Source organism: Neodiprion pinetum, chromosome 6 (genome assembly GCF_021155775.2).
Source record: "Neodiprion pinetum isolate iyNeoPine1 chromosome 6, iyNeoPine1.2, whole genome shotgun sequence".
In the NCBI taxonomy this organism is placed as follows: Eukaryota; Metazoa; Arthropoda; class Insecta; order Hymenoptera; family Diprionidae; genus Neodiprion; species Neodiprion pinetum.
In genome coordinates, this window is record NC_060237.1 from 905,269 (window position 1) to 928,981 (window position 23,713).

The 23,713-nt window shown below is 40.5% G+C and overlaps 2 protein-coding genes across 4 annotated transcripts in view; one reads left to right on the top strand and one right to left on the bottom strand.

Annotated features, from left to right (window-relative positions):
• The window catches only part of LOC124221399 (periodic tryptophan protein 2 homolog), a 6,799-nt gene extending 2,804 nt beyond the window's left edge, over positions 1 to 3,995 (bottom strand). Inside the window, exons 1-13 of one of the 3 annotated variants that reach the window (XM_046631363.2) lie at positions 3,850 to 3,995; positions 3,584 to 3,696; positions 3,396 to 3,506; positions 2,998 to 3,126; positions 2,640 to 2,910; positions 2,363 to 2,544; positions 1,976 to 2,213; positions 1,395 to 1,899; positions 956 to 1,293; positions 730 to 877; positions 479 to 656; positions 257 to 400; positions 92 to 166 (exon numbers count right to left, since the gene is read on the bottom strand). In XM_046631363.2, coding sequence (XP_046487319.1) covers positions 92 to 166; positions 257 to 400; positions 479 to 656; positions 730 to 877; positions 956 to 1,293; positions 1,395 to 1,899; positions 1,976 to 2,213; positions 2,363 to 2,544; positions 2,640 to 2,910; positions 2,998 to 3,126; positions 3,396 to 3,506; positions 3,584 to 3,641 — 2,377 coding nt within the window. In that variant the 5' untranslated portion in view covers positions 3,642 to 3,696; positions 3,850 to 3,995. The remainder of the gene's footprint in view (positions 1 to 91; positions 167 to 256; positions 401 to 478; positions 657 to 729; positions 878 to 955; positions 1,294 to 1,394; positions 1,900 to 1,975; positions 2,214 to 2,362; positions 2,545 to 2,639; positions 2,911 to 2,997; positions 3,127 to 3,395; positions 3,507 to 3,583; positions 3,697 to 3,849) is intronic. The other 2 variants (XM_046631362.2, XM_046631361.2) reach the window with 2 other exon arrangements.
• Positions 3,996 to 4,352: 357 nt separating this feature from the next.
• On the top strand, positions 4,353 to 16,493 carry LOC124221405 (Vacuolar H[+] ATPase 16kD subunit 1). The gene is made up of 3 exons (XM_046631377.2): positions 4,353 to 4,687; positions 8,388 to 8,580; positions 11,854 to 16,493. Exons 1-3 carry the CDS (start codon positions 4,600 to 4,602, stop codon positions 12,059 to 12,061), a joined length of 489 nt encoding a protein of 162 aa, XP_046487333.1. The 5' UTR covers positions 4,353 to 4,599; the 3' UTR covers positions 12,062 to 16,493.
• Positions 16,494 to 23,713: the final 7,220 nt, after the last annotated feature.

A 23,713-nucleotide genomic window follows, 5' to 3' on the forward strand; every position in this document is an offset into this window, starting at 1 on the left:
TTCACCGATATTAACGTAATCTCGTTTAATCTCAGGATTCCATTCAACGTAATTGAACATCACGATTTAAATATGAATCAAAGTTACTCACTGTCCCGGTATGGAACATTCTCGATTACTTCTTGGATTAATAGCTTTTCGTTCAGCTTAAGGGCCATCATGAGCGCTGTAGTAAAATAAGGAATATAGAAATACCAGTTTGGTAATTAAGAATGAAGAAACGAAATCACTGTAGATTCTGTAAAAAAATACAAACCTCTGGCATGTTCTCTTTTGAACAGGGTCTCTTTAACAGTCTGTGGCGTTATACCGAACTCCAGTTCAAACGGATCGAACACTAGCCCCATGTCCAAAGAATATATCAAGAGACCCTCTGTGGTTGCCGCAGCCCACGATTGTCCTGGAAAATTATTTCTCAGGCTCAACGAATGCGAGTTTATTGTTTTTTATTGCTTAACTTCAATTTATTTTGTTCTACCTGTCGGAGAAAATTGAAGACTGTAAACTCTAACTTCTGGCTTGATACTTCTGCTAGCCATATCACCCTTTCTAACTCCTGGTAAACGAAGAGATACCTTTCCGCCCTCATTCTCTTCCCGGTCTTCGACCAGCGCCACATTACCAAATTCGGTCATTTTCCGTCTGTTTATAAAATCCTGTGAAAGGTTTAATAGCCGTTCAATAATTATAGCTATCGTTTTTCAGTTGAGCCGAAAATTATCAACTTACATCGACCGCGTCGAAAGACCGATTCTGCGTTACTTCAAACTTCTTCAAGAGTACGGATTCTTGGATGTTGTAAATGCAAACGTTTTTCGACTGACCTCCAGCAAGTATGCACGAGCCATCAGCCATGTAGCAAAGACAGGTGAAGGCTCTGTAACAAAATACTAAATTAAATAAGCAGTAATCACTTGCATTCTAAATCTGAAAAATATCCATTTAATGCACTCACTTTCCCTGCAAACTCTTCTTAGCAGTCACCAAATCTGTATCTGATCTCCCACTGCCCAGGTCATTCTTTCCCTCAATGCTACTAGTCTGCATCGCCGTTTTGCAATCAAAAAATGAAATCTGCCCGTCTAGTGTAGCGACAGCGACTTCCTTGCCATCAGGTTTGTATACAACGCACAAACCGTCCGCTGTCAGTTGAATTGTTTCGTGAGCGGAGCCACTTTCAATGGCATTCCACAATTTCAACGTCTTGTCCCAGGAAACGGATGCTAGTGCCGAACTCGCTAGATTTGGATTGAAAGCGAGACTCGCCACCGGACCTTCATGACCAGCGAGAATCTGATGAAGGATGTTTACAGAATCAATACTAGGTTTTTAATAATACTTATTGTTCTTTTTCAGCTCGTAATTGCAAATCTTGAAACGGGAAAAAAACTCACTTCAAGCAGTCTCCCGAGTTTCATACTCCACAGAAATATTTCAAAGACATCTTGACCGCCTGCAGCAAGAAATTCGTCGCTCGCGTCTAAGGCGACGCAAGAAAATTGTACGGGGCGAGGAGAAACTAGAGTACGGAAGTTCCTGTACCTCGTCATGTCATAGGCTCTGACTGTGCCGTCAAGGGAAGCGGAGACGACGAACTTCCGATTGTGGCTAAAAAGGACATCGCTAATAGCCGAGGAATGTTCCTGGAACGTTATGGTACAGAATCCAGTCGCTGCGTTCCACAGTTTGACTTTTCCATCATCTCCACCAGTCACTATGTACTGACCATCGGGACTGTAGGACAAACAACTCATGTTTGTGCTGTGACCCTGCTGCTTCATTGCATAAGTTTCACTCTGCCATTCCCAGACCAAGAGTTGACCAAGGCCAGAACAACCGAGTGCTATCCAGTCCCCGGTATTATTCAAGGCTATCGATGAAATGCACTGCTCTGAAATACTGCGAAGATTTTCCTTACAATTACATTGAAATATGATTGGCGTTTCTTTGTTTGTTTTTGTCGCAGACAACTCACCTCAGGGAATGAATCATATTAACATCGGGCATTTCATGAATGAAAAAAGCTCCAGTACTGAAACCAGTAACAAGAATTTTCGTATCGCGATGGTAAGCAGCTGATGTAAGAACTGCATCTGAGTTTTGTTTTCGTACTTCATCGCCCAAATAGTGTCGGCCCAATTTTTTGTAGAATAATTTCTGAACTTTGCTCTCCTTATCTGTTGTATCCTCCTCATCCTCTGCATCGTCTGCGGCTATAAATCAATTACTTTACTGACTTAGTTTCGCTGTACAGAAATAGCACAAAAATCAATACAAATTTAAAGGAATTATCGACTAATGTGAAACTAGTCCAGTTCAAAATTTTAATTAATTTCTAGAATGTCGTTTCCATTGCAAGTACCTGATTGGTTTGATACATGTTTGTCCTTCTTCTTCTGTTTCTCTGTCTTTTCCAAAGCTTTATCAAAATCTATGTCATCTTCGCTTTCGCTTTCTTGAGGCTTCTGTTTTTTAGCAATAGGCTGCCAAGGTGTTAAAGCATCAGGATCGATGCTGCATTCCCAAACACACAGCTGACCATTTCTTCGAGAAATGTATAAATCAATCCGTATCATTATGTCAATTTCCGAAAGACAGATAGACATAAACAAAGGTTTTTAAAGCGTCAGATATCTTACCTGCTAATCGTGGAAAGATCATAAGAGTCTTTCTCAAAGAAACACCCGACTATAGAATCAGTGTGGCTCCCAAGAGAATAGGATTTGAAGTTTGCCCATTTTTCCAGACTGTACAATCGTGTCGAGTTGTCCTTAGAGCCCACGGCTAAGAGTTTCGAATCATATGACCAGTCGATGTAGGTAGTTTCGTCAAAAGCGCCATGGAAAACTCGTTCCATAACAAATGGATTGAATTCTCCCGTCAATAGACCCGGTGCTTTGAATACGAAAACTGAAAGAAAACCATAATTAGAAATTCTTGAATTTTTCTATTATGCGTAAAGACGACAGCCGGCAAAGAAACTTGTAAATTACTCACCATTATTTTCTTTACATGCAGCAAAATGCTTTCCGTCTGGTGAAAACTTGATACATCTAACTCGTCTTTTGAATCGATATTTGTGTATAACTCTCCGGCTAATCAGACTTATCAAACTTGCTTCTCCCTCTGTAACACAACAATAAGATCAGACATTAGGTAATATTTTGCTTTGAACAGATATGAAGTACATTGGGAAGATGACACAGGCAGTTTTGAATAACGGAAATCAGCCTGTTAACACTTTTGCCAATTACATATGAATACAGAAGTAATTTATTCAAATTGTTATTTTTAATGCTGGTAGATTTATAGTCTTGGTCAGCAATCATGTTCCGTTCCCTTGTCTCATGTAAGCGATTTCTCATCATAAAGAGGCATCGAAGTTTGGTTCTTACCTTCATTTACTGCTATCAATATGGATCCATTAGGTGCGATATCGATCGACGTGTAATCGAACCTGCTCTCAACTGGCAGTGTGGACGATTTGTTGCTGGAAAAAAATAATTCTCACGGAATAAAAACTACTTTATCCTGCAGGTGCATGTTAACAGGAATGTAGTAAACAATGCGAAAGAAAACTCACTTCTTGAGATCAAAAATGGTGATTCGATTGCCAACCGGACTGATGACGGAGTACCCATCGGGTGAAAAGATTAAATTTCCTTTGCGGTAAACGGTTCCCAGCAAATTGCTGAACTGTAAGAATAAATTCAGAGAGGAAAGTTCAAAGCGGTTTGTAGGTTACGAAGCGCAACTTTCGAGGTTGAAGAATTATTCAGATGCTTTTTAATACGAAAGTCGGGGTGATTATATGAAATAAGCTGAAACGGTAAGCGCATACAAACTCACCTTGTAAGCGAACTTCATTCCGATAATAAGAAAGATTGTAAATTACGCGAGGTTAGAATTTGAAACTTGGCCACATGCTTGAAGCGCGTCGTTGCGGCTGCGTTGGATCGACAATCCGATTCGATTGCGTAGAAATATTCGATAAGCGAAAGAAAAGCAGACTCGAAAGGATGGCTGCGTTCACGTGATCGGTCATGTGTTTAAAATCGGGCGTCGGCTAATAGGAATAAATATCAATTCGTTAGTCAGATATCGACGCGAGTGAAACGAAAGGGTGAATTTATTCTTTGGCAATCGTCGAGGCGTTGATTTTTGATAATCCGAATAAACGCGGAACCGCGCAAAGGCGCCAAAGGACGAAATGCGAGTCACGAGACCCCGCGGCGTTGAGCGCTTCGATATCTATCGAAGCGCTCGAAGGGTTTTTAAAACGTTTTGCCCAGTCAGCGGACCTAGGCCAGTGACTGACGTCAGCTATAAAGGATAAGACGTGAATCCCCATTCGCTTTCCCCGAGGTTCACGGCAGTTGGGAGCCAATAGCATCGCGATAGACAATCCCGCACGGGCAAGCTAACAGCTCACCTCTCGCTCCTCTCGTCGTCACATGACCCTTTTCACTGTGTAGGCCATATTTGACAGTGTCCAGTACTAGTTTAGTGAAGTGAGTGTGTGAAGATTGTTCCTCTTCACTTAACCCCTGGTGTTTTTTGATATAACCTGTAAATACTCTAACAACTAAACTCGCCAAGATGAGTACTGTCGAAATCGGAGAAACAAATCCCATCTACGGGCCATTCTTTGGAGTAATGGGCGCCGCCTCGGCGATCGTCTTTTCCGGTGAGTTAAAACGCTTCGGCTGTTTCCCAGGAGGCCTACGATACAACTATTTTAATAACCACGCGCAATGCAACTGCCCCCGGGGGCGTCGATTCTCATCGCTAGGCTCATTCGGCAATTCCTCCAACCTTTTGCCAAATTCGTCATTTAATCATAGCTGTAATAAATGGAAAATAACGTGCCCGGAGACGGATAACGAACCAAGTTTTTCACAATGATGTACAAGCGATCGATGACGTATCGCACGATGTTCGCGATGAAGTATGGATACAATTTTGGAACGCCATTTTCTCACACGATTGAGATTATATGTATACCCTGAACTCGTTTCGTAATGATACTATCGAAACACTTGTACTCCGCTCTCCGTCTCCTCTCTCCCGCTCTTTTGTTCGGATTGTAGTTAAAGGAACAAAAAATATATATATATATATATATATATACGAGTATATATGTATGATAAACTCGTCAAAACAGTTACCTATCCTTCCAACAAATTATACCTCGACGCAACCTGGAACGCAGAGTAGAAGGAAGGAAAACCTCTGCAATCATCTCCTTTACCTTTTCCCGTCCGTTCTCGGGAGGGAAAAAAAGCCGAAGCCAGAGGTTCGACGGGAGGATTTGTTGCGCGAAAAGCAGCCGCGTTCCGCCCGCCGTTCTTCGTCGTAGGCGTCAGGTCGACTCTATCTAGAAATCAATACGAATCTTACTCTCTCGTTCTCGTCCCTTGCGCCAGAATTCGCTCTTTCTCTCCTCTCTTCTCCTCTCTTTCTCTCGTCGTCGTCAGTCAGGCGCGCGAGACGAGATGGTCGGTTTCGATCGCAAAATCCGCGAGCCGGCTGAACGACGACGCGACCTGAGATGAAAAGAAAGATCATCAGAGCAGGCCTCGAAAAAAAACGAGGAGTCTGGGAAGTTTTTGGTTCCTGGCCAAATTGGCCGAGCCCCGTTTCCCTAAATCACGTATCTTTCTCCTGTAAACAGGGTGAAAAAGAAGAATCGAGATCGGCAAAGAGCGGAGAAGAAGGATCGAAAATGATCGCGGGACCGTGCCACGCCCCCCTGGCTCACGAGGCCGGGACTTACATGATTGTCATGTGACTCGAGCAACACGAGTCGGTCATGTGACCACCGCTCCCTCGGTGGCAAACCACTCGACGCATTATGCGAGTCGGCTGAATCCTTTTTGCAATGGGAAATTCCTCGACAGCCTCCTCAAATCCGGCCAACTCAAGGATCGGCTTCAATTCTTTTCGAATATACGTCACCCCTTCGCGGGCTCTGCTCTTCTCTTCTCTTCTTTCCAGTCTTTCCACCCGAATTCCCGTCGAAAGATTATCGAGTTACCGTCGTCGAATTCCGCCTGCCCCGCCCCAGACTCACTCTGCATCATCCCGACGATCTATGAGGCTGAAGTTTAACGCGACGAAACATCAGGGAAAAAATCGTTACGGAGCAATTTTATAGAACAACTTTCAGGGAGTCGGTTTCTCGATGTGAGAGTATTTTTTCTTCGTCATAGTTTACTAAATTTCAGACATTCCTAAAGGTGCGAAGTAACGATTTTTCCTAAACACGCGTAACGTTACTACCTTCGTAATCGCGACGATCTATCGTCTCTTTCTATGATATGCCTTAGCAGCGCCAGCATTAGCAGAATTATATCCACGCGAATGTTTAAATTGATTGAAAATCGAATACTGCTCTCGGTATGAACAGTCGTTGAAATTTCACGCCACGTGACGATGTACGAGGGCAATTATCTGACGATTCTGCAAGAAAATTCTCGTCGCGCATTTATTTCTGTAAATCAGCTTTGTTACAGCGTGGTTCTATATCGTATTCCTGTTTCGTGTTGTTCTTTTTTCCGTCCATTGATAGCAAAGGGGCGTAACTTCGTTACGTAATTTCCATCAACGCGTTGTGTACACGAAACGCTGAATTAGTCTCGCGCCAGCGATGAAGGTTACGGATATATGTGAACGTACTGGTAGTCCGCAACAGCCTCATCACTACAGCTGCTCACGTTGTACAATTCCACGAAATTGATCTCCATGGGCAAAACATGAGATGATCCTGCCGTCCGATTTCTGCCGGAACGTTTTTTTTTTTTTTTTTTTTTTCGAAAGAGAGATGCTGCCGAAGTTCAACTTCGCAAATTCAAGTTCAAATGTTGCCGCAACAAAAATTAAAAACAAATTTGCATGAAAGTGTTACCGCATCACGCTCCTACAATTTTCTATACACCGAAAGAGTGAATTAATACTTGATACTCGGTGTACTCGGTCTATTATATCTGTGCTATTCTTATCTCCGGTATTATTCGCAGAAGACTATCGACAATCACTTGAGTATGTTATTAGTCAGCTTTGAGCATGTTTAAAAAAAATTGCTCAAATTCAACTCTTTGAGACGGATACGATAAATACAATGAGGATAGGCCGTAGTTCTGAATATACGTAAAAGAAAAACGAGGCTGAAGTTAATAACGCTAATGAAACGAAACGTCAGGGGAAAAAATGATTATGGTGCAATTTCTGCACGACGTTCAAGGATTTGACTTTTCGAAATGTATGAGTATATTTTGTTTGTAATAGTTTACTAAGTTTCAGACAATCGTCAATTTGCAAAGTAACGGTTTTTCCTACACATGCGTCGTTACTGCAGCGTTACCAATTTCATCCTCGCAAAGAAAAAAAGCAGACCGGCATCGCGGCAGGAAAAAAATTATACACTTCATCACACGTTCGCTGTATAGAACAAATACGTATGTTCTTACCTACGTTCCGTCACGTATCCGAGAGCAATTCCTATGGTAATATAATTGTAAACGATGCAAAATGATGATGCGCGATGACTCGGCCGCCCACAGAATTTTATTGATTGCGAGTAAAGCGTTGGAACTCATTGCGCTTCTACCGTATGATATCTCGACGTGCAGATCCCGCTGCTTCGCTGCTGATACCAATTCAGTTGTGATCGCAATTTCAGGGCGAATTTTCAGATACACAAATTCTGCAGTAAGAGATTCGAGTATACTTATAGTGAATTAGTCGGAATTTCAAAGCATGAGGGCATGTTTCAATTTCTTAGATAAATTAAGTCTACTCACAGTGACGATGATTCGGTCAAACGATATCAAGTGTCGTGAATAATTGACAACAAGCCGAACAAACGAGAAAGAGAGAGAGAGAGAGAGAGAGAAGAAAGGAAAATAGAATGGTAAAGAAGACGAGAAGCGCGTATTTCACGTCGGCACGAAATCCGGCGTTGAAGAATGAAATTGGCGACATGTGCATCGGCAGCAATGTTGTTTGGGTAAAGAGATATATCTATACGCATTGTAAAACTGTTGGCACGTAATCAAGATCAACGTACCGCCGCCTCGTCGCGAGACGTTGTGTTGTTTTACGACCACGGTGTGCGCGGTGGCGCGGTTTTTCGTTTATTGCTAACAAAACAATTTAAATCGTACACTTTCAACAACCTGCGCTATTGTACACCAAAGACACCGCGAATGAAAATAAAGTCGTTGTCGATTCCTCGAGATACGATCCCTGATCCATCCTCGCGGACCATTTACAATCCCTCGTCGCAACCAACATTCAGTTTTACGATTGGTTCTCTGGTTTCCATCACGTTCGCCTTCGAATAAATCTCTGAAACCTTATATACTTATGATTGTTGTTTTTCGCAGCCCTCGGAGCGGCCTATGGAACCGCAAAGTCCGGTACCGGTATCGCAGCCATGTCCGTGATGAGGCCTGAGCTGATCATGAAGTCCATCATTCCCGTCGTCATGGCGGGTATTATAGCCATTTATGGTCTGGTGGTGGCGATTCTTATCGCGGGGTCGGTCGACTCGCCGACGAACAATTACACCCTTTACAAGTGAGTATATCATTCGATCGATCAATCACGATGACACACTTTTAACCCACGACTTTTACATTCGATAGCCTTACAGATTTTCACACATTTGTCTCACCGAGGTGCCGCCGTTGGGACAGAAATATTACGCCAAAAAAAAGTCGCGCGTTTGCAGTGATTTTTTCAATCACTTTTCCTTGTGGATATTATTAATCTCAAAAGTGACAGAAACCATGCATGTTTATTACCGAATCGCATCCAATTGTAAGACGCGCAGATTTCTTCACATGTACGTAATTTCGTCAACTACTGAACCGATCTGCAACACCTCTTATTTTCGGCAATCACTACATTATTCATAATTATTATTATTAAGGTTTTCTCGTTTAATCAGCCGTTGCAGTCGCCGCGTTCGTCGACCTAGGGTGAGGGCATTTCAAGAAGGTTTTAAAAGCTACGAGGCTGAGCACATGGCGGCGTGCCTAACCTACACGATCGGATGTGTGTAATAAATTGAGCGGACGAAACGAGAAAAAAATTAAAATTAAAATAAAACCAACAAAACGGCTGATTCATTTCTCCGTGGCGCCCGCCTTTATTTCCACCGCGATTATTCATTGTTTCTAAAATAACCGCGCAGCGAGAAATTTTGACGCGTTCACAACGACACGCGAATTAATAACTAGCCCGTGATGAAACACGCTTCGAACACTGCAGTATTCAAAGTTGTAAACCAACACATGAATTGCGTCCCATACATACGCGTATATTCCCAATTTTATACCTTGTACGGATCGCCTCAGCTGATCGAATCACGCAGGTCTCTTCGCCACGCTTCAGAATGCACTCCAACTCGGCATCTGACACACCCGAAAGCCGACCCCTTACATACTTAACGTACCGACACTGTTTCACAGCTGAAACGATGAAACGATCCGCCTCGGTTCCGCTCTCGAATCGCTCTGACGCGGGACTGAATCGAAGGAATCGAATCCGTTTCGAACCTGCAGCCGACCGCTTCTCATCCGATCATTTCAGGCTCGCCTGATGACAAATCGAATCCCAAAGCGGCACGATATCCGGTATATTAGATACATTTTTCTTCCCCGCGACTTTCTGGGTCCAAATTTGACCGACAACGGGACTTATAACCGACCTGCGACAATCTAACCGAACGTGCGTGCCTCAAGTTCTCTCTAGAGAAGATCCGATTCACGATTGCGCTGCGGTTCCACGGCTGCCAATTTTTGCCCCCTTTCTCTCTTTTTCTCTCCGGGATTTCCCGCCCTATTTTTTGGCACCAAATTGCTGTCGCATCTCGACGTCATTCGCGACAATGAAATTATTTCTCTCGGGTTCTACGAGGAGGCACGTGCAGCCCTTATTACAGTCGTAGTTTGAGCGTAAGTGTCATATCCTCGCGGTTATTCGTCGGGAATAAAATATGCTGACCCGGCTGCTTTGCGGCATCATCAGCGCCGAGCCCTTTGGTGTCGCGATTTTCAATCCGCGGTCTGCGACGCATCGACAGTCAAGCAGTGACGTGTCCTCGTCGTTCTCCTTTCGCGCCATTCAAACGAACAAAGACCTTCTCCCCCGTTCGGCAAATCAAATGCAAAGGCCATTCGTATTGCTTTCGCGTACAAGTACGTATCACGCTTAGGCATAAACTTTTACTCGCGATTCGAGAGCTGTGTTATAAGTGGGCGGACACTGAGCGACTGAAAATTCGTATCGTCGCGAGATCATTATTCAATGCGCATAATCGACACAGGGACAATTTTGCAATCTGTATAATTGCGTATGGATGTATGTGTAATAATCGCGTGCTACAGATGTATTCAAGGCACGACGCAAGTTATGTCCGAATAATTTTGCTCTGACAACGGTTCTTTCTCTTTCAGATTTTTTTTTTTTTCTTTTAATCATCATGTTGAAGTTAGTAACGTAATCGTAACGATCCAAGCTGTGAAGAAACCGTTACTTCGTGATTTTGGAATTGTTCGAAATTCGGTAAACCGTAATTAATCAAAATATACTCATGTTTCGAAACCTTCATTCCTTCAAAGTCATTGCAAAAATAAGAAAACGGTCATTCTTTTTTACGTCCCAATGTTTCGTTACGATAACGTTACTAACTTCGATCTCGTTTTTTTTTCTTCTCCATTTTTTCGTTTATTGTCAGCTCACCGATTTATCGATTCTTTTCACGATACCAAGGTTACAGATCTCGAGGCCAACGACGCGTCGCGTCGCGTCTTCCCGCCTACGATTTCGCGACGAAATTAACCCTTACACCGATATTATCAAAAATAGATCACATCCACGTCTCTGGCAAATCGTTTTAAGATGCCGGCACTATTTATAGCTAATGTCTGTTCATGATGAATATTCTCGTCCTATGTGTTCAGCTATTTCGCACGGAGTACAGTTTCTGCAATGCTATCAAACTACGACGCCTGCAATTTATGCCATTTTTTTTTTTTTTTTTATTTTATTTACTACCTTGAAATCGGGTCATTCGTTATTTTCTCTTTTTTTTTTATGTACGTCTGAAATTGAGTTGTTTCCACAGACAACTTACACTCCCAGAGAATTAATATTGAAACTGGCTGTTTTTTTTTTCCCCTCCCCGCGTGTATTTGTGCGAAGGCCTGCAGCGCTACTCGCTTTCGGTTCTTGAATCGTACCGGACGGCCTGAAGCTGTAGACTGCTGCACGCGAAGTACGAATGGACCACTTGGCAAACGCCGGAGGGGAAGAATTTTCACCAACGGTACACCGATCACCGTTGTCTAGAGTATCCGCGGTGCACGCTGGCTAGAGTCTAGACTCTGAAAGTCTAAACTATAGTTAGATCGGCTGGTCCGGACGCAACACACCGGACGGATATAGACCCGGTTCACAGTTTCGACATTTTTACTACGTACATACCTACTCGCGTGTCTGTCACGGGATATGCAGCCGCATTGCTCCCTCGTTGCGATGCGTCGTTTGGATAAAATTGTATAAACTGGGTAAATCCATAACGCAGATTAGAAAGGCGTATGAATCAACAAAATTGTCGAGGGTAAATTACGAAAATAATTGAATCGGGAACTGGAAAAATTCTCATCTTAATTACGCGTGCGCGATTTTTTTTTTAACAGTTTGCGAGAAACTTACAAACACACACACCTCACCGCATTCAATATTCGTATTCTCTCGTTATCGATGACGTGAGAAATTTACGAAAAAATGCGATCTAAAGGATGGTGTGTAACAGTTGCAGTGACGTTGGCTTTATGTTTTCAGGGGATTCCTTCACCTCGGAGCTGGTCTCGCGGTAGGATTTTCGGGTCTGGCCGCAGGTTTCGCAATCGGCATAGTGGGTGACGCAGGTGTGAGAGGTACCGCTCAACAACCGCGTCTTTTCGTCGGTATGATCTTGATCCTTATTTTCGCCGAAGTATTGGGTCTCTACGGTTTGATCGTCGCCATCTTCCTCTACACCAAGGTGTGAAGCGGTAATAATACCGGGACTGATTCACGCGGGAATATTCATCTCCCCCCTAGATATAAAATTACATATAAATACCATCAACAAGAACGAGAAGAACAACTACAACTACAACAACGAGAATAAAAAAAATATACATATATATGTATGTGTATATATATATATGTATGTATATATATGTAACAGACGCAGACAAGCGAGCAACACTTCTCTTCACTTCGCATAGTAATCACACTAATAACGACATCTCTATTATCCGCATAAATTGGAAAACAAAAATTTCATTTATTAATCAATAAATTCGCGAAAATTCGATCGCGCGATGCAAGGGTAGTAGATCGTTTTCTCTCTTTCTCTCTCTTACTCCCATCACCGCATCATGTGCCTACCCATATGTACAATCCTTGCATGAAGTAGCTAACGATCTTAAGGGAAAGCGATAAATGAAAACCTGAATTACTCTGGTTTTTTTTTTTTTTCTTTGACGCTTTGATATGTGGAAAGAATGAGGGGATGGAGAAGAGTAGGGAGATAATATAAGAAGATGAAACAGAAATGATCAAATAAATGAAGAACACTCGTCGCACACCTGCAAAGTCAGTTTTCTGTATAATATAAATAAATATACACACACAAACATATATATATATATGTATATGTATATGTTGTATATGTATTGATACCCAGGGGGAGGAATATTTCCGACAAGGAAAAAGAAAAACCGGCGACAAAAACTGTCTGTAATAAATGATATACGGTTGTCGTCGCGTCATATCATGTAAATCGTTATCATCCGTCATTTTCGTCATCGTTACAAATCGTCACCTTCGTCGCCGATGTGTCACCGCTACAAGAGGAAGGAAAAGAAAAAAGAGGAGGAAAAATTGTTTAGACAAAGATCGATAAATAATATTCAAACAAACGAACAGCAAATTATATTAGCCATTAACGATACTACTATGGGTACAGTAACATAGGGCTGCTACTGCCATGTGCTAAAATAATAATATACAACGTAGTATAACCGCACTGTCGTCGTCATATACCTATATACGGGAGATCAGAGATGAACGTGTTGAAATTAAATCAGGAAATAAAAAATGAAATTCGATCAAACTTACGAACGATATGCGAATTTTCTCTTCAGTTCTGTCCGCGACGAAACGGCCTACTTTTTTTCCTTTTTTTTTTTTTTTTCTTTTTTTAATACATTCAGCCAATTTCGTCCCTCAGTAATACCAGCTGACATTTTGATGCACTTTATTAGATTTTATTTTTATTTTTCTCTTTTCATCATCTCAATCCTCCCACCCCAGCTGCAACACATAAGTATAGGTAAATTGTCGATATCACGCAGAGGGACATTAAAATCTGTGCACGTTTAATGAAATCGCGAGACGCGAATACACAGGAACACACAAAAGATAATACATTATGTGTGTATGATAGTGCATGTATAGAATATTATAATTAACGTCGGCAGCGTATATAATCCACGTTTAATCGGTGTGTACAACTGGCGGTGAAGGGGCGAAGGGAAAGGGTTCGGAGGAGGGATTAAAAAGGTAATGGAAGACGTTGAGAAGGGAGAAAGAAGTCGCTTGTTATTCCAAAGGAAAACCCGAAAGTTCCTCTTGCGCGCACCTTTCTCTATATTATTTATCATTTGTATAGCTGAAAAGAAACACACGTACATATAATATGCGAGATATCATTTTAGCGAGTACACATATAATTATACATACATACATACACGTGCATAAATTACATAACATAACGTACACGCATATACATATGGTACACATAGTATCTATAGAACTATATATTATAGTTTGAAAAGAAAAAAAGAAGACATCAGCTAGTTAAAATTAATAACTTCATTGGTTTTTAAATCGTTGTGTGTTGTATATGAAGAGGGCGGAAAAAGAAAGAGAATAGGAATAAAAAAGAAAATGATTGTATTAATACGATATACATATGTATAATTATGACTATATACACATATATTAAGCACAATTATTATATTTCTCAGAAGGGCAAACGAGACGTCAGCATCGAGTTTGTCTTTGTTATAACTTTTCGTTTTCTTTTTTTTTTTTCCTTTCTTTTTCATTTCGCTTTAAGGTATAGAACCAAACGGTATACGAATCGTTTTTAGCCAAAATCCGCTCTACAGTAGAGAGAGAAAGAGGAGAAATAAAATAAAAAATGACTCATTCGTTGCTCTGTTTTCCTTTATCTTTCTTGCTCGCGGAAAAAAAATGTCAATGTCAAGTCTTTGCTGGATTCGACTACTGCATAAATTTACAATCTTATACCAAAAAAAAAAAAAAAAAAAGAAAATATATATATATATATATTTAAATGGAAAAAGCATTGGAAAAAAATAAGATCCAGAAAACAAAATCATCAAGTACGCGATAGTATTACACCGAGATGACGTTGATACGTGCATATTTATAGATATCGGTCTGTAGTAACATCTGCAGTTTAAATTGTTCGTTCGTGAGGCAGGAGGTGGAATTACATTAGGGTTGGAGAGAAATATTTATCGCCTTAGGCCAGCGACAATTTCTTTTCCTTCGTCATATTAATTACATCTCCCCCCCACAATGTTTCTTTCCAATGAAACATGGAATATTACTGAAATTACTGAAATCGAGAAAAAAAAACGGACATGACATTGACCAGCTGATGCTATCTATATGTATGTACAATATATGATACCAAACGAAATGTAGAACGGAGCACGTAATAAAATAGTTGAACAAAAAAAGAAAGAAAGGAAAAGGATTACGACGAAGATGAAGAAGGTGAAAAAGAAGAAGAAGAAGAAGAAGAAGGAGAAGGAGAAGGAGAAGAAGTAGTAGAAGAAAACTAAGTAAAATAAATAATACAATTTGTACATTCCATGATATAAGTTTTGTTTCGAAACGACAAAGAAAAAACACACACACACACATAACGCGTGCATTCTACGCAATCACGCGTTCGATCGCGTCGTTTTGCATTTTATTTAATTTGTTTAAATCCTTTCGCGAGGGAGCCCCCCGTTTTTAGCGTGTCGCTGACGGTTGTCCTGTGAAAATTCAACAAACTTCACTGAGAATAAAAAATGGGACACCGTCAACTTGCTGCGGGGTGCGCGTCAGGGTTTGGAGGAAAAAATTCCGCCATCGCATTGCGTACAAAGTCCTCGGGGTTAATTAATGAAGGAGAGGGACGAGGGTCTAATTGACACAACGATCTTTTATCGATAACAATAACCGATAATCGCTCAAGAGCTTATGTTATGTTGTATTGAAATCGCCGAAAGATCCGCCGTGTCGATCGTTTGGGAGCTGACGATCGATATCGGCTAGATTTATTAAGCGTTATTATGACGTAGCTTGATTTTATTAAAAACGAACTCCCTATCTATCTCCGGATGATATTTGTTGAATATGTAAATCGCGTGTAATAATTTTAATCAAATTATTCTACGGTCTGCTCGAGGGCTGGGCAGTTTGTTATTCGTGATTACACCCGCAACAAGGGCGGAAAGATATGATCGATCGACGCGATCGAACGTATACGAGAATTGATTAATTAGCTATTTTACTGTCCACAGTATTTCGCATTAACAAGTCTAGAAGTAGCTGTTTTTTGTGAATTGATACATATAAATTATTACCTTTTCTCAATTTTTTTTTTTTTTTTTTTTTTTCTGTCCATAGGGTTTGTTTTTCACCCATAACTGACATACATTCGACGTGAAATGATTGCAGGTGTCAAAATTTTCGGGAAAAATGAAACTATGAGTAAACGTGTAAGACCGTTGTTGCTTTTATTGCCTGAAAAATAATCACACAAATACGCCCTGCGATATTGTCTGGCGCAAAACCACCACCCCGACTCCTAAAATTAGGATATATCGTACCAAACGAAAATCGAAAACTGTGTAAATCCACCGATGAATCCGTTCGCTCGCTCACTCACCCTTAAAAAAAAAAAAAAAAAAAAATCAATATGTGAAGCAACCTCCTCGCGAAATCTACGATTCTTGTCAACTATCTTTAGGTGTCCCGAAAATCTGTATAGAAATAACGTTAGAACTAAAAATGTAATTATAGATATAATGAAAGCTTGCCTGTTGTTATATTCTATAATGGCTCACAGGCCGAATTAGGGGGATACTTGACTCTGTATTGTTCACTGCGGGGAAAAGAGAGCAGGGCTGTATTCGAATTCGAACGAAAGGAATAAAATGACAACAGTTTTGAAGAGGAAGAGTGAGAGTGAGTGAGAGGGTGAGAGAGAACGGGCGCGCGGGGAATAGTTAAATTACTGTGTCGTAACGAGCACTGGCAGAGGCAATTATAAAGAGGTACAGAGCATGTATGCAATGGAGATTTTCGAAGTTGCAGAGAAAATGAAATTAAAAAAAAAAAGAAAATTATTAAGCGAACAACAACAAGAACACACGAATACGAAGTAATATTACAGAAAAACAACAATTTTATTGTACCATGAAACAGCCCTTCGCCGCCCCCGCATGCAGGGAAATTCTTCCAGTGTTATTTACTAGTACCGGAAATTCATAATTGTTGAGTGCTGAAAAGTGATGATTGATCAATGATAATATTTATGTTAAAATTTGTCCTCGATGTTACAGAAAACCGTGTTTAATAAAAATTTAATTTGAACAAAGTTTCAACGTCCGTGTCCTTTATTATTATTGTTGTTATCATTATTATTACTACTTTGTGTTGTACGATCGTCGCCCACGTCTTGTTCCTTCAAAATCACCCTCCCGATTCCTCGACGTTGATATAAATAATTATTACACCATATTTAATTTCAGTCATCTGATATATTTATGTATATATATATATATATATATGTTATATGCTTTTCGAACAAGTAAGTTATTGAATAATTGAAAGAGTAATAAAATATCTGCGGCGTGCAATAAATCGAACCGACAGGATAACTTTTACTCGTTAATACGGATCGCTTAATCTTCAGCTTGTTACGTAAAGAATCGCGTTGCCTTGGTTTTCCCACTGCCAGCCTTGAAACGAATTACAGGTAGTCCGAGTCTAAGTAGCGTTCCATAAACGTCGCAAGGCTGTGACTGTGTAACGATTCCGTTTACACTTGCAATCATCGCACGTTTTTGGCGTATCAAAATTACGTTTAACGTGCGATAAAAAATAGGTACAACGATCATTCGTCCATTTCGGACGAGTGCGGTATAACGTGCAAGCTATATACTTTGAAATGATAAAATTTCGCATATTGTGGGGTAAAAATTGAAGAAGAAGAGGAATGAAAGACAATTACGTTGTACGCGATGCCTGACGATCACGGCAATAATGACCACTCGTGTCCTTCGATTAAATGAGAAACCATGAAACGCGACAGAAATTTGTACTTTGTACGTACCGGGAGTTACTCGTCATATTATCGTATAGCCGTTGGTTCACTCACGCAAAATGACGTGCAACATTTACGAGGAAGCAACCACGGAAGAAGTTACCTGGAAACAACATTTCCGAGTGATCGATAGCTTTCGCATTGGTCTGGATAAGTAGCAAAGAGATTTTGTCCGTAAAAAAAAAGAAAAAAAACAAAAAGAGGAAATATAGCTCTGGGTAATCCGGAACCAATTCGCCGAAATTGCGATTCTACCGCGTTACAACGTGGTGCAAACGGTGCAAACGGTGCAAACAAGAAAACGCCAACGGGGAACCTGGGCTTTATTGATTGTTCGCGTACCCGGGTCGTAATAAATATCATTCGCCAATTTTGACATGGCCGTTGCACCGCGAGGTGGTACAAAATTTCGAGCCAATGATTGGCGAAGGCCGGGTTTTTGCACTCTCTGCATATTTCTTTGGTTATTTTGATCGCGTAACGCTTGGTACGAATCACAGAGATCGCGAGGCACAGATAAGAGGCACTTTTCTTCGCGTACCCACATCACGGACAATCGCGTGCCACCGCTTTGCGATGAAAGGTCATACTAGGTAATGATGACGACGATGGTCGGTTGTCAAAATTCTTTCGCCATGCCTCATCCTCGGCTCTTGGCCTACATTTCGTCAGACGTGTAATAGCGAACAAGTTGCGTTGCGTATTCGCACACGACCTGCGTATATACGCCTGCATGTGGTTAACGGAAAATTGGAATTTAACAATTCTCATACGTTATAGCGCAGATCGTATGGTAGGACACTGATTGTACACCGATTTTAGTTCGGCGTGCAGACTCGTTTACAGATCTAAGTCTGGCTCGTACATCCACGAATTACCACAAAATTCTCCGTTAATTACGGCCCAAGTCCTGCTCTATTCTTTTATATGCAAATATCTTCTGCCTGTGAATCTGAAGAATTTGCATAAAAGAAAAGAAACTATTCATGCGGAACGTGTAAATTAAACGAACATGCGAAACTTGTACACATCATTACATAAATGCAATTTCTCAACACTGGGCAAAATTCAAAGTTTTCCTCAGAAGAAAAAAGAAGAAGAAATGTACACCTGCACAGCTATACAAGCAGACATTGTTATATATGCGTCGTTTTCGGCAGGTACAATTGCAGGTGAATTATTCACAGTGCTAAACCGTTTAGCTGTCGTTATTATCATTGTACACAGTCAATAACAGATCAACCTTTGAATCGTTCGTGTATAATGTTGTACGTAACGTATTATAAGTGGGTATGTATTAGTCGGTAGTTCTTAAAATTTGGCCAGTCGTTTCACGAAGGATAAAAAGTGAATTATTTCCATACGCAAATTATTCTTACTGAATGTGCAGTTTTACTTTGTAGTCTGGTTCTCACGTTATAGAAAATGAGGAAAGCTACAGTTGTATCCTGAGATATCGCTGAAACTTTTCAGCGTTCAGCGGAATCGCACGATTCCTCAAAACGACGCAGACACAACACCGTTCGAAAGTTGCTGAAAAATTGTGTACGAATAAAAGGAGTTTAAATATAATTGTGCCGTTTCAACCATACACGCGGGACGTGATGCGGGGTATCAGAACGGTATATGGTTACTCTCTGTAACAGTGTTCCGGCTGACTTGGTTCACTTAGTACAAAAGAGCCTTGATGTTAATTCTGTCCCGATTTCGGTCGGCCCGTCGCAGACTGATGGTTCTAATTTGTCCAAAGACCTTTCATGCCGTGTGGTTTTCAACGGTGGAAAGTGACGAAAAAAATTTCATTGCACTTCGATCAGCGTTATTCAACTCTAACCATGATACAGCACTTGAACTAATTTCCGCATCGCTTCTCGACCCTCGTAATTTAAAAGATTTTAAATCCAATTTTTTTTCACAAATTCATACTTTTGGCTTTTGCAATTTGTTCTTAAGAAATACACCTTTTTCCGTTAGTATTTTGTTATTTAATTGTAGTTGGGGCATGGTTCGTAAGCTCAGGAAAAGCCTAGAAAACTCAGGGAATTTCTTACAGCAGGAAAAAGTCCGGGAATTCCGAAAATAGGACTGAAATTTCGAGTCTGTGGAAAAAATAAACTCGGTTCCTATACAAAGTGATATCGGACTTGAGAAAAAAAAAATTGCACTTAAAATTTTCCGTCGCACCGCTTAATACGTTCTACGTGTATTACTCATTCTTAATATCAAACCTTCGTTCGTTTTTTACTTACAGAAAATCGCAGGCTGTTGTTGGTAAATTGATGGTCAGACAGTAAGATAGTTACTAGGTAATATTGACGGTATTAATAAGTTAATGTGTAAAAAAATTGTCATTAATCAGCGATATATTACTTGAAAGGTTGCCGGAAAAAATCTTACTTTCTGACCGGAATACATGTAGTAAAAGTTGGGGAATTCCAGATTTCAAAAAACTTACGAACCCTGTAGGGCCTTTCGGTTATTAGGCCAGAACTGGCAGTATATTTACGAAGCAAATTCGTGATTACCCGGGACAATTTTAAATTAGGGCATGTTCTCATGGACCTTCGATCCTCAGGTGCAAGCTTATAGGCTTCGCGGGGTTCGGCCAACGCCGAGCTTTCCGCACGTCAATCAATACGAGAGCTACCCGCAAGTCTTTACCGGAGCTACGAAATATTCCAGACACCGGTACAGGGATGAGAGAAAAACGTTAGTCAGGTATTTTCTTAGTTAGGAATAGTTTGGCAACGATCTGAATACGCATTCTTTGATATTTTATCCGAATCAAAGCGGCACGGATAAAATTGTAAAACGACTGCCAATGAGGTGGATGTAGGCATAACAATAAAAGGCACGAAAAAATCTGTTGCAACTTGCAATCTGTACAGCAGGTGCCATGCATGATCGAGGAATCAAGTGAGAATGATACGCGAGGCTCTCGTGGATCGGTGACGTAATTGCAGGCAAGCAGCGGCTTGGCTGGGAAAGTGTGAAGGCATTTATGATTTTTACGAACCGGCGATTTATGGCAAAAAATGGAAACTGACGCGTAGGTATAATCATAATAATAATAAGACGGGGATTCGAACGGATATTGGAGGCTATCGAATGAAATTCAGCGTGAATGAATCGGGTATCAATGACCGCTGTGCCGGAATTTCAGCGTCTATCGGTTGAATTATAGCTGCCTGTAGATGCATACGTGTATCTATGACGGTTCGAGAGGAAGAAATGACGTGTAACAGAGAGAGAGAGAGAGAGAGGAAAATTATGATCGGACTAGATTTATACTCGTAAGGAAAAGCTCGTTCCTGCGGGCGAAACGAAAAAAGTCGATACAGCCTCCTCTAAACGGGTCATGTCATAGATTACACGGTGGTGCAGAAAAAGAGGAATTTTTTTTCTTCTATTTTGCTGCCGTGTATGCAGGCCTGCCAAAATTACTCGAATCACTGCGAATTTAAGGAATTATGGCACGCCCTTGGATTATATTAGTCAGTGAACGAATTTAGCTCGTGTACGTCGAAGCGAGAGTAGAAAATTAAACGTGTGTTAGTTTTCCAACGATACTTCGCCGATGACTCTCGCCATTCGGCATAAATGTAGGTAGGATAAAACCATGAAAAATTAACGCTTTTGGGGATGGTGCCAGATTCTGGCTCCCGGCCCATTCAAGACTACTCGCTACTTCCCCGCTGGATCAATACTGACTCTTCACGGGCAGACTTACGATTAGCGGTTGTATACCCGAGACTTCGTGTGCCAAGAAAATGCAACGGGTGTAAGGTATAATACGTGTGACGCTTCTACGTATTAGTCGGTATCCATTATATGTATGGAAATGGATGATCCGTGTCATTTTCCCACGAACTCGAGGAAAACGAAAATCTGAGGAGAAACGTATAATATGCATGTATACTTGTTTAGTGAGGCGTTTTTTACTACATTGTTGTAGTTCAAGGTACGATCATAATCATTTTTCAAAGGCATGTTTCGGATGCGGCGTAAAGAGGGCCGAACGATTAACGAATAATTCTTTGCCGCATAGATTACGTTAAAGCCAAAATTTTTCAGCTAGAAGAAAATTTGTCCGACCCCTTATCGCTTCCACCGAACACTGGTATGCATGCGCCTGGTTATCACTGCGTGTGATCGTGTAAATAGGCTATACACTGCCAGCACTTATCTCGTCATTTTAACGCTGACTAAATAAAAAACAAACTACCGACGTCACGTAGATACGCTACGTTACGCGTACGTTGAGTTGCATTGTTGTTCGAGTGTGTGGAATTGAAAATTATTAAATTCAGTAACCTGATTATATTTGACGAAAAACCTGAAGACGTACGTCAATTATTTATGCCAGCTTATTTAGACGCGTAGACAAGTTTAGCACACCGGGGATAATTTATCATATTTGTTGAGCGAAAATGGGAGATTTTTAAATTACAGTTTGGAATCTTGCCGTGCCTCAACCTAAGTATGTATACCTATCCAGTCTGGAGAGTTGCAAAGTTCTTTCGAAATTCTAAAACAATACGATAGCGTCAAATTGTTGCCGCGATAAATAATGCGGATGAATTTATCGCATCAATTTGAGCCAAGGTTAGATCAGAACTCAGATATCTTTGTGATCCGACGTAACAATCGTTCGCCGATCTTCGAATGCACGTAATGTCTGTGAGGTATTTATTTCACCGTTGAACGCTTATTGAAAATTCATTGTTTCCGCGTTCATCAGCGGCAAGGAAATCATCGCGCGAGCCTCGACTTCTGCTAATATCAAAGAATCAAACTTGAACCGATGTCACGTAACAGCAAGGGAATGAAATTATACGTGTATATGTAGATATTTGTTCAACAAGTTCTAGAATATTTTTTCAAACAGATCAATCGACGTACCAAATCACAGTGAACCCTGATTATAAAATGGCGTGTAACGCCCGCAAATCGTGACGTTAACGTCGTCACTGTCGGAGAATTTTTAACATTTATTTATCCGGCCCGCAGCTGGTTACTTTGGTTTATACGCCCCTGGTTTCCTATACGCAGACACGCGTGTTATACCTGGAGGCAGAAATATCACGGATATCGTAAACAAAACCGATGTTTATTGTTACAAATTCACCATCATGTCCAGTTTTTGACGCGCTGTGAATCTACAAACAGGCGGTAGTCGTAAAATGAAAAATTTATGCCTCTTCATAAACCTGTCGGGGTTCTTTCCCCCTATCTCCTTCCTTTCATAAATTCTGGCTGTGAACAAATTATTTATAATTATATTATTCATCCGCACGCTTGCGAACAAATATAAAAGGATTGTACAAACGATACAAAATTGTTGAAAATCTTTCCATTGCAAGTATTTGAAATTCTAAAAATTGAGATCAAGAAAACTTCTCTGTTTGTAATTATTCAATCTATTTCAACTACCTTGAAACGTTTATAATCAATGAATAAAAACTTGAATGACAGAATCATAACTTGTACCCAGTCATCAAATAATTTACTTGGCATATTTTCTGCACACAGGACACCGACTCGACTTACTTAACACTTTAATAAATAATGTAAATTACATTAGGCGGACGCCCAAATAAAGTTAACCCATACGTTGCGCACACCTTGAACAAATACTGGGATACTCTTTAACTACCATATTTCAAGGTAAATTAGTCATTTTTTGGCAGATCAAGTTTTGTATACGAAAAAGAAAAAATTTTTACGAAACAAAATACCGAAAAATCGATCATTCTATTCAAAAATCACAACTCACTGGATTTTCAAGATTTCGACCTATTTAAGGGAAAAAAAAAAAAAAACGGAGACACTGCACAATGAAGAAAAGATACTTGTCGAGTGAGTGGAGTTGAATTTTTGGAAAACGAATGAATTAAAGATTTATACGATATTTCATGATTTATCTTGCATCAAATCAGATTATGACCTGCGTTATAGAACGGTGAACATATCACGGGGTCATTTTGACACCGGCATGCACCGTAAGGATTAAGCTTATCTCTGTTTTATCAACTCTTTCGATGTTTCAAGATTTATTCAAGATTTTGGTGTTTTTGAACGCTTGTTAAACCACGAGCGACACGACTTGATATCGTGCTATACAGACTTGAGTGAAAAATAAGTCTGAGATAAAAATTGGGGTTTATTATTTATATCTTACGAATGTTAATGCGTAAAAATACTAATACTATGGCCAATCGAAATGGGACTGAATAG